At 38.5% G+C, this 12,328-nt stretch overlaps 2 protein-coding genes across 6 annotated transcripts; both read right to left on the bottom strand.

Moving 5' to 3' along the window:
- Positions 1 to 1,112: 1,112 nt before the first annotated feature.
- On the bottom strand, positions 1,113 to 7,784 carry LOC311078426 (afadin- and alpha-actinin-binding protein B). 5 transcript variants are annotated; one of them, XM_084107202.1, is made up of 12 exons: positions 7,648 to 7,784; positions 7,324 to 7,399; positions 7,135 to 7,241; positions 6,472 to 6,776; positions 5,974 to 6,052; positions 5,638 to 5,755; positions 4,767 to 4,917; positions 4,067 to 4,170; positions 3,257 to 3,418; positions 1,595 to 1,712; positions 1,362 to 1,509; positions 1,113 to 1,249 (listed from the first exon to the last, which is right to left on the bottom strand). In XM_084107202.1, the coding sequence occupies exons 4-12, from the start codon at positions 6,551 to 6,553 to the stop codon at positions 1,195 to 1,197; spliced, it is 1,017 nt and encodes a 338-aa protein (XP_083963328.1). In that variant the 5' UTR covers positions 6,554 to 6,776; positions 7,135 to 7,241; positions 7,324 to 7,399; positions 7,648 to 7,784; the 3' UTR covers positions 1,113 to 1,194. The 5 variants fall into 5 exon arrangements, with proteins under 5 accessions (XP_083963328.1, XP_083963331.1, XP_083963330.1 ...); XM_084107205.1 differs by having other exon boundaries at positions 6,506 to 6,776; XM_084107204.1 differs by lacking the exon at positions 7,648 to 7,784 and having other exon boundaries at positions 6,506 to 6,776; positions 7,324 to 7,469.
- An 80-nt stretch (positions 7,785 to 7,864) lies between these two features.
- On the bottom strand, positions 7,865 to 11,539 carry LOC311078427 (guanine nucleotide-binding protein G(I)/G(S)/G(O) subunit gamma-5). The gene is made up of 3 exons (XM_084107207.1): positions 11,412 to 11,539; positions 8,616 to 8,756; positions 7,865 to 8,500 (listed from the first exon to the last, which is right to left on the bottom strand). The coding sequence occupies exons 1-2, from the start codon at positions 11,502 to 11,504 to the stop codon at positions 8,631 to 8,633; spliced, it is 219 nt and encodes a 72-aa protein (XP_083963333.1). The 5' UTR covers positions 11,505 to 11,539; the 3' UTR covers positions 7,865 to 8,500; positions 8,616 to 8,630.
- Positions 11,540 to 12,328: the final 789 nt, after the last annotated feature.

The raw sequence follows: 12,328 nt of genomic DNA, 5'->3' as shown, positions 1-12,328 counted from the left end.
TCACAGCACGAGACCAATTAGGGCATGATTGGTTTGCCAATTGTGTCCTCTGAAAAAAAAAGAAAAAAAAAAGACTGATAAGTGAAATAAATTTCATTTGAATTCCTCTGGGATTACTATTGTAACACCATATGGGGTAAGTTTTCGCAACGAGAAACCGTTGTTTATTGAAACTGGTTGGAGAAGAAGCGTTTTTGTAATATGAAATACTCTATGGCGTTTTAAAAAGGCCTTGTACGATCGTAACATACAAAAAAAAGAAAGAAAAAAGTATAGAACCTTTATTTTGCCAAACAAACCAAAAAATATTCATATATGAATTTTGTCTATTCCTCGCAAGAAACACAAGACTATAAATATAAAATAATACACAATAATGGACAATAACCAGTAATAATTATAATAAACAATACATTTTTATATATATATATATATATATATATATATATATATATGTATGTGTGTATATATATAAATAATACTGTAAGAGAAAATACAAACAGTTTAAGAAGCAATAAGAAAAATCAAAAATAAGAAACAAATGTCAATGTAAATTATGTACAATTTTGAATACCTGCAAAGCATTTTATGAAATCCTGATTGTAAATGTGTTTTGGTTACCCATTTTATACCACAAATATTACATTCAAATTAAATATTCTCATTTTAACATTTTAATATTTAACAAAAATTGTTTTAAGACATTTTTGAACTAGTATTTAAAACCAACATACAAAAAAAAAAGCATATTTTTGAATAGAAATCTTTGGTTTCACAGACAGGGCTTAAGATTAAGCCAGAATTTGGCCTTATAACTATAAGATAGTTTAAACTTAAACTATCAATTAGATCATTTAAGTTACTTTTATAAACAAAAAAACATTATTGGTGTACATCTTGAGCCGTTTTAACTGAAATCAACTTGTTTTGTCTCAAACATGCATTTTAGTCGAGGACTAGCTTAAGCCTCGTCTGTGAAACCGGCCATAGAGCCTGTGACAACTAGCCCCGGTCTCAGCTTACAAAACAATATATACAATTGTGAATATGAAGTGTGCATTTGTGAGAGATGCGATATACTGGAAAGAGAAAACACAAGGAAATCCCACATATATAATGCATATCCTTTATTTAATTTATTCAAAAAAGACTGAATCTTTACAAAACACGTAGTATTTCCTTGAAGTGTGTGAACTAAAAGGGCCAGTCGGTGTTGTGTTCCTCAGGGGACAGAAGGATCCGCCGAGACCTGAGAGACAGAGAAAAGGACAGCACTGAGTCCGACTGTATCATTCACCTCTCGTTTCAGCACGTGACAGAGATATTACACAGATATTAGAGATATTAAAGAGATATTAGACCTGCGGTAGGGCAGTTTAAGAGCGGAGTACAGCTCAGGGGTGTTGGGGGTCATGACCCCGTTCTGACGGGACCCTGGCGTGACCCCTGACCTCTCAGATGACGGAGTGACACATGGAGAGAGAGATAGCTGATCCGGAGCTGCTGCACCTGCACACACACACAGGGCTGTGTTAGTGTGATGCTGTAATGTTGATCTGTGTGTGTTTGCGTGCATGCGTGTGTGTGCATGTACGGGGGTCGCTGAGCGCTGTGCTCTCTCTCCTGTTCCACTGACAGCTTTTCTTGACGGGAGAAGAACTGAGGAACTCGGACTTCAAACGGGAGGCTTTCTGCTGCTCAAACTCGCTTCTCTGAAACACACACACACACACACACTGCTGAGGGACAATGTAGATTATTAAGCTGCATATAAGGAGAAATTCAGCCAAGATATTCACACACAAATTCTTTGTGTGTGTAAACATACTTGGCAATAAAGCTCATTCTGATTCTGAAAATTAAATCCTTTTATTTACTCAATATGCCGTTATTGTTTTCTATAGAAGACTAAATGAAAATGCAAGCCTTCACTCAGTTTGTTCACATAACAAAAGTTGATTATACTATTTTTTATTATACTTCATGGTGATTTTATTTTTTATTTTAAATTCTCGACAATTCCCTGGTCACTGTAAACGGTCCATGTAGCAAAAATCTGTGTAACTATTCTTCAAAACGTCTCTTTTGTGCTCTGCAAAGTGCGCTGGGTGATATGTAGTCCGATTTCTGTCAATATTTGAAGGATCCCAAGATTTTTCTGGTACTTCTGCTGTAATGACAAAGCTGATCATTGTCAAACTTTATTTCCAGAACAATGAGTGTCAATTTAAATTTAATATTAAAATATTTATATAAAATATATTCTAAATTATATTTATAATTATGTAAAAAATTAGTTAAACTATATTTAAAATATATTTTTTTAAGTTAAGTTTCACTAACTGAATTAGTTCAATAAATTAATTCAGTTTGTAAATAATTTTTTACTCACAAATAACAATTTATCTTTTAGAGCATAACTAGATTTTTTTTAGTATTATAAAATAAAAATAAAACACCCATGACTTTAAGATTTTATTAATTCCCATGACTTTTCCAGATCTAGACTTTAAAAATACTGCATATATCCAGGTTTTCCAAGACCGTGAGAACTCTGGTTTTTAAAATAAAAATAACAGGTGTTGAGGGAGTGACTTCTAATTAGAAATACCTCGAGTTTATTTGTTTTAGTTCATTTTAAAGCTTGTTTTTTATTATAATTTTTAATCACCCCTTGGAAGTGTGCTTGGTTGAGAATTAGGGTACGTTTACATGACAATGATGTACCGAAAACAGAAAACTCCTTTTGTGTTTTTGAAAAGTTTCACGTACAGACGACAAAGTTGTCAAAACGATCCCGTTCACACCGATCCGTGAAAAACATTTAAAATACTGTATTTTTAAATCCTGGCCAGTAGATTGCGATGCCACTTTGTATATAAACAACACGCCTATAGACTGAACACGTAATGTGCATGACGTCACCGTTTTCACAAAAACTTGCACTTTGAAACCAGTTTTCAAAAGTTTGCACTTTCAGTCCCCCAAAGCGCCGTTGACGTGCAAATAAATCGGCCAAAATTCATAAAAAGTTTTCAGTTTTTAGTTGAAAGTGTCATGTAAACACCCGCCTTAGTGGATCATGTTGATAATTTGATGTGATTCTCTACACCTGTGGTTCCTCTGCCCGTGTAAACTTGAGGAGAACTGACTTCATCCACTAAAAACACCAGCTGATTCAAACAAAATGAGCAAAAATGACAAAGAAAAGTTAGTTCAGAGAGATAAACAGGCGCATAAATCAAGTGTCTCTCACCTCGTGACCCAATCGGATAGCCGCCTCAGTGAAGGCCCGCCTCTCTCGCTGGAAGCTCCGCCTCTGCCGGTTAAGCTCCTCCCAGCGGTCCTGTAGCCGCTCCCACTCCTCCAGATAGTAGCAGTCCATCAGCACCGCGGGGAGAGGCGGAGTCACACTGTCCTGAGAGAACACACTCACTTTACTGTGGTAAACACAGAGTTGGACGGGACATCAGGGCTGCGTTCAGCCCCGAGAAAAAGTTGCAAAACGTTTTTTTAAACGGAAACGGTGGTGCGTTGAACACCCTGTTCTGATGACGCAAGAGTTGCATCTACGGCAGCTGAGAAGGACATTCTTTGTGTTCTTTGAAAACATTCTTTGTGTTCTTTTTGAAGAATTTTCGGGAGCCTGATGAAATCGGTATAAATACGTGTTTAATACTGCAAAATACGCTCAATGTTACAGTCACTGCCCTCGCCGTCCAGATTAAAAGAGAACATCTCAATCGAGTGAAGGGATTCCTGTGGTTCCTAATTATTGTGATCCAACATTTGCCTCGCATTTCAGCATGAAATGACAAACATGTCTTGTAATATCTTCAATTGTTGCATCTACCGAGCTGCAGCGGACACATTTGTAAACGACTCGGAACCCATTGTGCGAGCTGTCTCTTTAATGCACGTTGCTGCTGATTGGGCTGACATTTTTGACACCCTCCAAACAAGAGAAAACGTATCTGAAACCCCGTTGCACACCGTTTCCAGGAAACTTGCCATTCAACCCGGAAACCGGTTTGAGCTCGTGCGAACCCCAGCTCTGGTGTCTGACCTGCAGTAACTCCTGCTGTGCTCGGATCAGCTCCCGGCTCTGCTCCAGTTCCTCCTCCAGATGAGCCAGCAGCTTCTCCTGGTCCGTTCCCTGAGCGACAGCACCTGATGAACACACACATATACAGTCAAACCAACACTTATCCAGACACCTTCAACATTTCTCACATTATCACAGTTTATTCGCTATAGTTTAGAAAATGGTTATAAAATATGACAAGAAGAGTTATTAAATCAGTTGATATTTCTCTGGTTTTGTCCATCCTTCTGTTAGACTGTCTCATAAATGAATTATGTTGAATATCTGTCAGCTGTTAAATTTAACTACACTATTAGATAATACCAGTTTAGCTCAACCGATTACCAAGCAATGCTTCATTTAGTTCAGTCTGTGTGTGAAAAGGTCACATTAGCAATTAAAGAAAAAACACTTCAGCAAAACATGGTCAGCTCAAAGTGTCTGAATAATTTTACTGGTAGTCACTGTGTGAAGAATTTTTGGGTATAATATGTCACAGTTTACTTTATTTTGCTATCCTCACTTACATAAATGAACTATAGTGTCCTGATCACACTCGTAAAAAAATATACAAAATAATATCTGGTGTCTGAATAATTTTTGGTTTGACTGTATATATAGATAATCGTTGACTTCAGTCCATAAAACCTCTTCTAACTGGTCAATTTCATGCAGTTCTTACTCTGAGACACGAGCTCCCGGAGTCTCTTCTGGACTTGCATCCACTCCTGGACCACACCTCCGGTCACATGATCACCAAGGCCCTGCTCTGATTGGACCAGCACATTGCCTTTGTCCTCATCCCCCAGTCCTGTATGGTCATCTTGTAGTATCTAATTAGAAAGATTATACTATATGATACACCCAATTTGCATACTTCATATCCTAAATAGTATGCAAGTATGTAAATAATAGTAAGTGTGCATCACATATTACACTGAAAGAGGCAGACTTTGCAATTCGGAGGCCCCTCATCCCCAATAAGGAAAGTCAGCTAAAAGTAACTTCTTGTTCACTGAACTGTTGTATAAAATCAATAGACTATCACAAAACAGCACTCTATATCCTGTTATAAGTATTAAAAACAAGATCTTATGCAGGGACATTTTTGCCCTGTATATCTTGATTTTTGGGGGGCATTTTTATTAATTTTGGTGGCATTTTTGCCCCAAACCCCCGTTAATTTCCATGATGGCGGTGGGACAGAGGCCACTTCTGTTGCAAGGCCCGTTTCATGTGAAACATTGCAAGGCTGCTACTGAACAGGTTTCGGATCACTTTTACTTTTTCAGTTTAATAAAAATCACGAGAGTTTGAAGCCTCAGCAGTTTGCATGAACTTTAAAGTTCAGTAGGAACAGTATGTTGCAAAGGGGTCTGTGGTGTCAAGACATGTTTTAATTGATGAAGTAGGATGTTTTTCTGCACTCTCAGAATTACACATTTGCCCAATACCGGTGAAGAACATCCTTTTAGAGTATAGTTTGTGCAAACTCTGCCGTACATTTTGTTAATAGGAGATCTTTCCAGTGCATGTGCGGGGGTCTCTCTCACCTGTGCCATGTTATTTCTGAGCATGTGCAGTAGTGTGGTGAGCGCGTGCCGGAGTTTCATGGCCTCTCTGAGCTCAGCTTCTCTCCGGTCCAGCAGCAGACGCAGTGCTTCTTCCGTCCTGCAGGGGGAAACACAAAGCGCTCGAGCCAAAAGACATTTTTTTGGGGGGGAATAGGCAAATATTTTCTATACTTTTCTCTCCACAAATAATTCCTGTTCCTCAAATTTTACATAAAAGATGCTTAAAGTCCACAATAAAGCACATTATTGCAAATTACACAAATGTTTCTGATGGATTAAAGCGCGTTGTACAGTATATCGGGTCATTGGTTGTACCTCCCATCAGCCTTTGCGGGCTTGAAGCCAGGCTCTCTCCGTCCTGTCCGCTTTGGCAACACATTTATGATCTCCATGGCTATAGATGGGGAATATTGTTGTCACTGTTCAGTTTGTGGGTTTCATGCATGCATGCATCCTAATTTAATGTTTCGTGGCTTTTTAGTCTGCAAGTTAATGCACTCAAACTTGAGGAAAAAACGCACAAAAATACTGATGCCATCATCTTGCACTCAGGGGAGTTTCCCAGACAGCAACAGTGTCGCCCAGATCCGGGCCACATCTGGTACAGTACATGTGGATTCCACGCCTACCTGATGTGGGCGACACTATTTGCTGTCTGGGTTGTGTAATATAAACTTTTAATATACTAATATAAACTCAGAATAATAGCATGTGTGACACATTATTGTAAGTTAACGAGGGCAAATGTTTCAAAAAGGGAAAGGACAGAATATTAAGGTAGTGAATGAAGTCGCTAGAAGTTGAACATGAAACCGTGTTGTGACCGCGGGCCGTGAGTCTCACACACTCCGCGCTGCTTGTGTCTGTCGGAGAGCTGAGAGAGTTTCTCCCTCATGCGGCTGATGTTCTGCTCTCTGCGCCTCAGTTCCGCCCCCTGCTGGTGACAGCGACACTGCAGCCGCGCGCACTACACACACGACACACACACACACACACGACCGTCGTCTGGTGCGCTCTACTGCAGGAATTATAACCCATCATAACACAACCTTCTCTCTTTCAGAGGTCAGAGCATCTTGTAGCCTGGAGATGTGCAGGTCCTTCTCCATAAGCTGCTCCTGTGAAAGACAATAAGTCCAGTCAGTCTTTAATAATATAATATAAAGGAAGTAATATAATAATATTAACATAATTAAATATTAATTAGTAATATTATTTCTATTTTGGGATAAACCTCTTGAGATTTACATCTCATTTTTGATGGGGTCCTATAATATAATATAATATAATATAAATCCTGAATTAAAAGGCAGTAAAATAAATACTGCCATGATGTGTCAGGAAATAAGCATAAATAATGTGAAAATAATATCACAGCCTTGTTCATTATTTAGAGGTTCTTGACATGATTTGCCGTGGCTCGTGATGTGAAGTGTAGTGTAGTGTAGTGAGGCTCAGGTGTGGCACATCATGCACCTGTAACGAGTTGATCGGGTCTCTGTGCTCTTCTCTGGAGATCCTGCTGTGTGTGAAGTGGATTGTGGTTTCATCATGATGAGGCACACACACTGAGTTCAGCATCTCTGACAAACACAGGACAAACTCAGGCTGCTCTTTCTGACCGTTACATATCACGTGTGTATGTGTGTGTGTGATCACACTTACCTGAGCAGTCTTGAGCTCGGATATGAGACGATGGTGATCTCGAGAGATGTTTGTGTGCCATAACCCTGCAGAAATACTACCAGCACAACATTAGATATCACGGCTACAGAAAACACTGATGCCTTGTGCAACTTCTCCTTTTCAGTGCATGCAAAATAAGTGGAAGTGATTGTGAAATCCGTAAACCACAGCAAATTTGCTCGTCTTTTTTGGTGATTTCAATGTAATTTAAATAACATTAAGTAATTTATCTAAAACACATGTTAGCATAAATTAAATATCTGATAGATATATAAGCAAATATGTTAACCTAACATGTCTTACCAGAGCAAAGAAATCTGTTGTGCCTTCTCAAAAGTTAGATAAAAACATTAAAGCGTGTTACAGAGCAAACGAGAGCTCCAGTGACTTGTTTCCTTCAATCATCTCATCAGTGATCGACAGCTTCGGTCTATTTAACAGCTAACACACATTCCTAAGTGTTGAGAAATACTTACAATATTAAAGGTTAATATGCACTTTAAAGTCAACACAACAGACAAATGATCAATAACACTTTATTTTAAAGGCAAAAAGACATTGAAAAAGATTTAAACGTAACATGTTCATCCAGTAGGCGATCGTGTAGATCAGGATCTCCCTCATCAAACACACCTGAATCAACTGATCAGCTGATGAGGGTCAGATACAGGGAGACGTCCGTGCAATGTTTAGTGTGAACACTGAATCTGAACACAAATGCTTGTTTAAAATGACCTTCAAGCCAAATTCTGCTGGCTATAAATTAGTAAAACACTATAGTAAAAATCTGTCTCTTTAAGTCAGCTAATTCTTCAATTCCTTCCTCATAAACCAGGGAAACCTTCATACAATCTTCAACAAACTGTTTTATACACATCACAAATAAAATAGTGTTTAGTACATGAAGTTTGAACGGAATTGCTTTTTAAAACACAGGGCGTGTTGTGGGTAATGCATGTTCAGAAACGTTAATACAGTAACTGATCGTACCATGCCATACAGTGTAAATTCAGCATAATCAAAGTATTATTATACATAATACAGTTCATACAAACAAACAATTTTTCTAGTGTTTGTGTGGGTCTTTATGTAGTAGTGTAAAGGTAGAAACAGACGCTCGAGGACAGACGCATCATCAGAAACGGCTTCATCGGCTCTGAAATAACAGATATAACATAAATATTAATATATGGAATCATGACAAAGACAAACGAGAGCATTTAGTGCATGCATTAGCATTAGCTGAGAGGAGGTCAGGAGGCTGCTGTAACCTCTGCGGGATCAGCTCAGAGGAGCCCGCAGGATTTGGGCGGGCGGAAGGGGTTGTCGCTGGACGGGACGCCCATCAGAAGAGGGTCTTTATGGGCGTTTTGCAGGCAGAAGTTCTTCAGGTCTGTGGCAGCTTGAGAAACCTGCAGAGATCGCAGTGAAGACGACATGTTAAATGATATAAATGAGTCCAGATACCCCTGATAAACACAGCAGAATGTAAAATCGCATTATTTCCGCTCTGACCAAAGTCTGCACTGATGCAGTGTGTCGTTCACACAACTTCATGAATGAACTCGGTGACATTATTCTGACGTTTTCTCTTCTCCGAAACGCTAAACTGTCAACACAACTCACTCTGCTGCGCATCTTCAACCAGAGTGCGATCAGTGTAGGCACTGCGACGTTCATCCCGCGCCGAATAATATTCACAAAAACGAATTTCGAATTTGATGTGAGAAGATTAAAACAATGGCCGGTAACATGCATATCTGAGTGTGGAATAACCATACTTATAAGCGAATAATCAGAATAATGAAACTTGCATGTAAACTGGAGCGAGTTCTGCTCATGTCATGTAAACATCTTACTGCGATTAAAAGGATACTCCACTTTTTTTGGAAATAGGCTCATTTTACAACTCAGTTAAACTCAGTTAGGCTCAGTTAAACAGATGAGTTTTACCGTTTTCGAATCCATTCAGCCGAACTCCGGGTCTGGCGTTACCACTTTTAGCATAGCTTAGCATAGATCATTGAATCGGACAGGACCATTAGCATCTCTCTCAAAAATATGAACAAAGAGTTTCGATATTTTTCCTATTTAAAACTTGACTCTTCTGTAGTTACATCGTGTACTAAGACCGACGGAAAATGTAAAGTTGCGATTTTCTAGGCTGATGAACTATACTCTCATTCCTGCGTAATAATCAAGAAACTTTGCTGCCGTACCATGGGTCCAGCAGGCGTAATGATATGATGCAGCACCTGAAAATAGTCCACAGCTCGGTAGACTACAGGGTCGACTATTTTCAGGTGCTGCGTCATATCATTACGCCTGCTGGAACTCTATCGAAACTCTTTGGTCATTTTTTTGAGAGAGATGCTAATGGTCTTGTCCGATTCAATGATCTATGCTAAGCTATGCTAAAAGTGGTACCGCCAGACCCGGAGTTCGGCTGAATGGATTCGAAAACGGTAAAACTCAACTGTTTAACTCTGGGGGAGTTGTAAAATGAGCCTATTTCCAAAAAAAGTGGAGTATCCCTTTAAGACCTTACTCTGATTACTGGAAATAATCGCATTATTGGTGCACACGTAAACACAGTCATAGTTGCAGACCAGGTGCACCCCTTCCTAAAAGTGTCCTCTTTCAGCAGGATAATGTATCCTGACACACACTGTTCAGGAATGGTTTCATGGTTTCAAACACTATGGTTTCAGGAACATGATGAAGAGTTCAAGGTGTTGCCCTGGCCTCCAAATTCCCCAGTCCTCAATCCAACTGAATGTGGGCCAACGCGTTCGATCCACGGCGGCTCCACCTCACAACCTACAGGACTCGAAGAATCTGCTAACGTCTCATGCCAGAGACCGCAGCTCACAGAGTCCATGCCTTGCGGGTCGGCGCTGTTTTGGCAGGACCGACAGCATATTAGGCAGGTGGACATAATGTTTTGACACATGTGCATATTTTTAAGGCAAGATATTACAGACAAAACCATTGTTATTTCATGCACTGGTCAATTTTGAGGGCTATTTTGCTTCGGAATAGTGAAAAGAAAACATCCAAAATACATATTTAACCATGTATTTTCTTATTTATTTATTTGCATATTTAGAGTTATATAACAATACATCAATGCAGTTTTTGAACCTGGCTTTATCCAAAGTTCATATTTCCGTTCTGGAAATTATATGCAAATTACTGCAGATGTAATTAGATAATGGATCACATATTTAAACAACATTTAAAAAAAAACTTGTAATAAAAAGCAATTGTCTTAATGTCCTGTGATTAATCAACTGCGGTATTTGAGAAGAGTATCTATTTATCGATTTTTTTTTACCTAATTACCTGTGGTATCTTGACTTAAATTTATGGTTGAAATAAGTTATTATATAATCTCTATTAAACAAATGTAGGCCTTCATCTATTTTTATCAGACAACACAGTGACATGATGAATATATGGGAAAGGATATAAACGCTAGTTAACTGAAAATTAGGTCAACAAACAGTACTTTAACATAATACAGTGTTATTATATAATTAAATATACTGCATGCATTATAGAGAAAATTTGGCATTTTCATATTAAAGTATCTTTGAGCTGGAAAAAAAAGTTTCTGTCACAGTAAAGAGTTGTTTTGTTTAGACACAAATGTATTTTTTAAAGTGCTATAGACAGTATTTAAAAAAGTACCATAATATTGCAATCTGATGCCATCACTGTACCCTATAGTACTAGCAGAGTCTCAGTTATAGCGCTGCTCTCTGTGCGTTTGCATTATTAATGAGCAGAGGGCATAACAACTAACTGTGCAGTCTAAAGTTTACGACTACAATGCAGATCTGACCGTATAAAACTATCATAAACACTTTAAAACATCTCCGAGTTGCCTTGACGTTAAAAAACGGATGTCATTTACCTATAAGTTAGTTTAAACGCGTTTAAATAGTTGTTTTGTCGGTTAGCGTTAGCGCTAGCAGTAACTCACACCGGTTAAACGCTTTTGTCCGTGTTCTTCCTCAACCCACAAACTCTTTCACCTTTAAAGTTGACGCCGACATACTTACGTTAATTCTTCGTATTTTCGCCTCTAGTCTGAGCTGTTTGACGGCTTTGGTCGCCACAGCCACACTACTGCTGCTAGCGTTATTGTTGGACATGATGACTGACCGAATGACTGAAAAGAGTTTGCGGAAGTTTGAGGAAGAGGAACGCGCGCAAGCGCACGCACACGCAACACGACTTCACTATCTAAATATGGACATAATACAGCCACTATTACTATATCTACTTATACTTTTTTACAAATGGAGGTTTTGTCAGATTTAACTGACGACAAATTTGTCTCCAAAGTATTTGAGAACGCCTGCAGTGTCTCAAAGACCAGACCGCAAAAAAAAAAAACAGTCTGTGGAACCAAGAAATAGGCCTATAACATCACTTTTGCAAGAGTAACAAGTCATTACAACTGGCAGATTGTCTTACTTTGTTATATTCTATTCTTTAAGCATTTGAATTATGTTCTAGAAACACAAAAATATGACAATCCAACACATTGTGGTCTAGATAGTTCTCGGATGGATCCCTCCTTCAGTGTACCTTTAAATCCTCCAGTAACACTTTATTTAGATAGTCCACTTTAGACATTCTACTAACTATAAGTAACTTTGCAGCTACATGTCAACTAACTGTCATTAGAGTATTAGTAGACTGTCTGCTTAATAGCCTACTTGCTAACACTTTATTGTGATGCTCCTCCAACAGACATTCTACTGACTATAAGTAACTTGGCAACTAAGTCAACATTCTCCTAACCCGAACCCTAACACCTAACCATAACCTATCAGTCTACTGACAGTCTACTACAGCCTTCTAATACTCTAAGGAGAATTAGTTGACATGTAGTTGAAAAGTTACTTATAGTTATGTCTAAAGTGGACTATCGAAATAAAGTGTAACCAAGCCTTATTTAAGTCTACTCAAT

The sequence above is a fragment of the Abramis brama genome, assembly GCF_963993115.1.
Source record: "Abramis brama genome assembly, chromosome: 2".
NCBI lineage: Eukaryota > Metazoa > Chordata > Actinopteri > Cypriniformes > Leuciscidae > Abramis > Abramis brama.
This window is presented reverse-complemented; position numbering and strand designations above follow the sequence as displayed.

Bases quoted from the DNA above. Each gene is read 5' to 3' on its own strand.
- LOC311078426 (XM_084107202.1), bottom strand. From the start codon at position 6,553: ATGAGGGAGAAACTCTCTCAGCTCTCCGACAGACACAAGCAGCGCGGA. The intron at 4,918-5,637 runs GTGAGAGAGACC...CTTTCTAATTAG, and splicing joins TCAGAAATAACATGGCACAG to ATACTACAAGATGACCATAC. The intron at 1,250-1,361 runs GTCTAATATCTC...TCTGTCTCTCAG, and splicing joins CTTAAACTGCCCTACCGCAG to GTCTCGGCGGATCCTTCTGT.
- LOC311078427 (XM_084107207.1), bottom strand. From the start codon at position 11,504: ATGTCCAACAATAACGCTAGCAGCAGTAGTGTGGCTGTGGCGACCAAA. The intron at 8,757-11,411 runs GTAAGTATGTCG...CGATCTCTGCAG, and splicing joins CGAAAATACGAAGAATTAAC to GTTTCTCAAGCTGCCACAGA.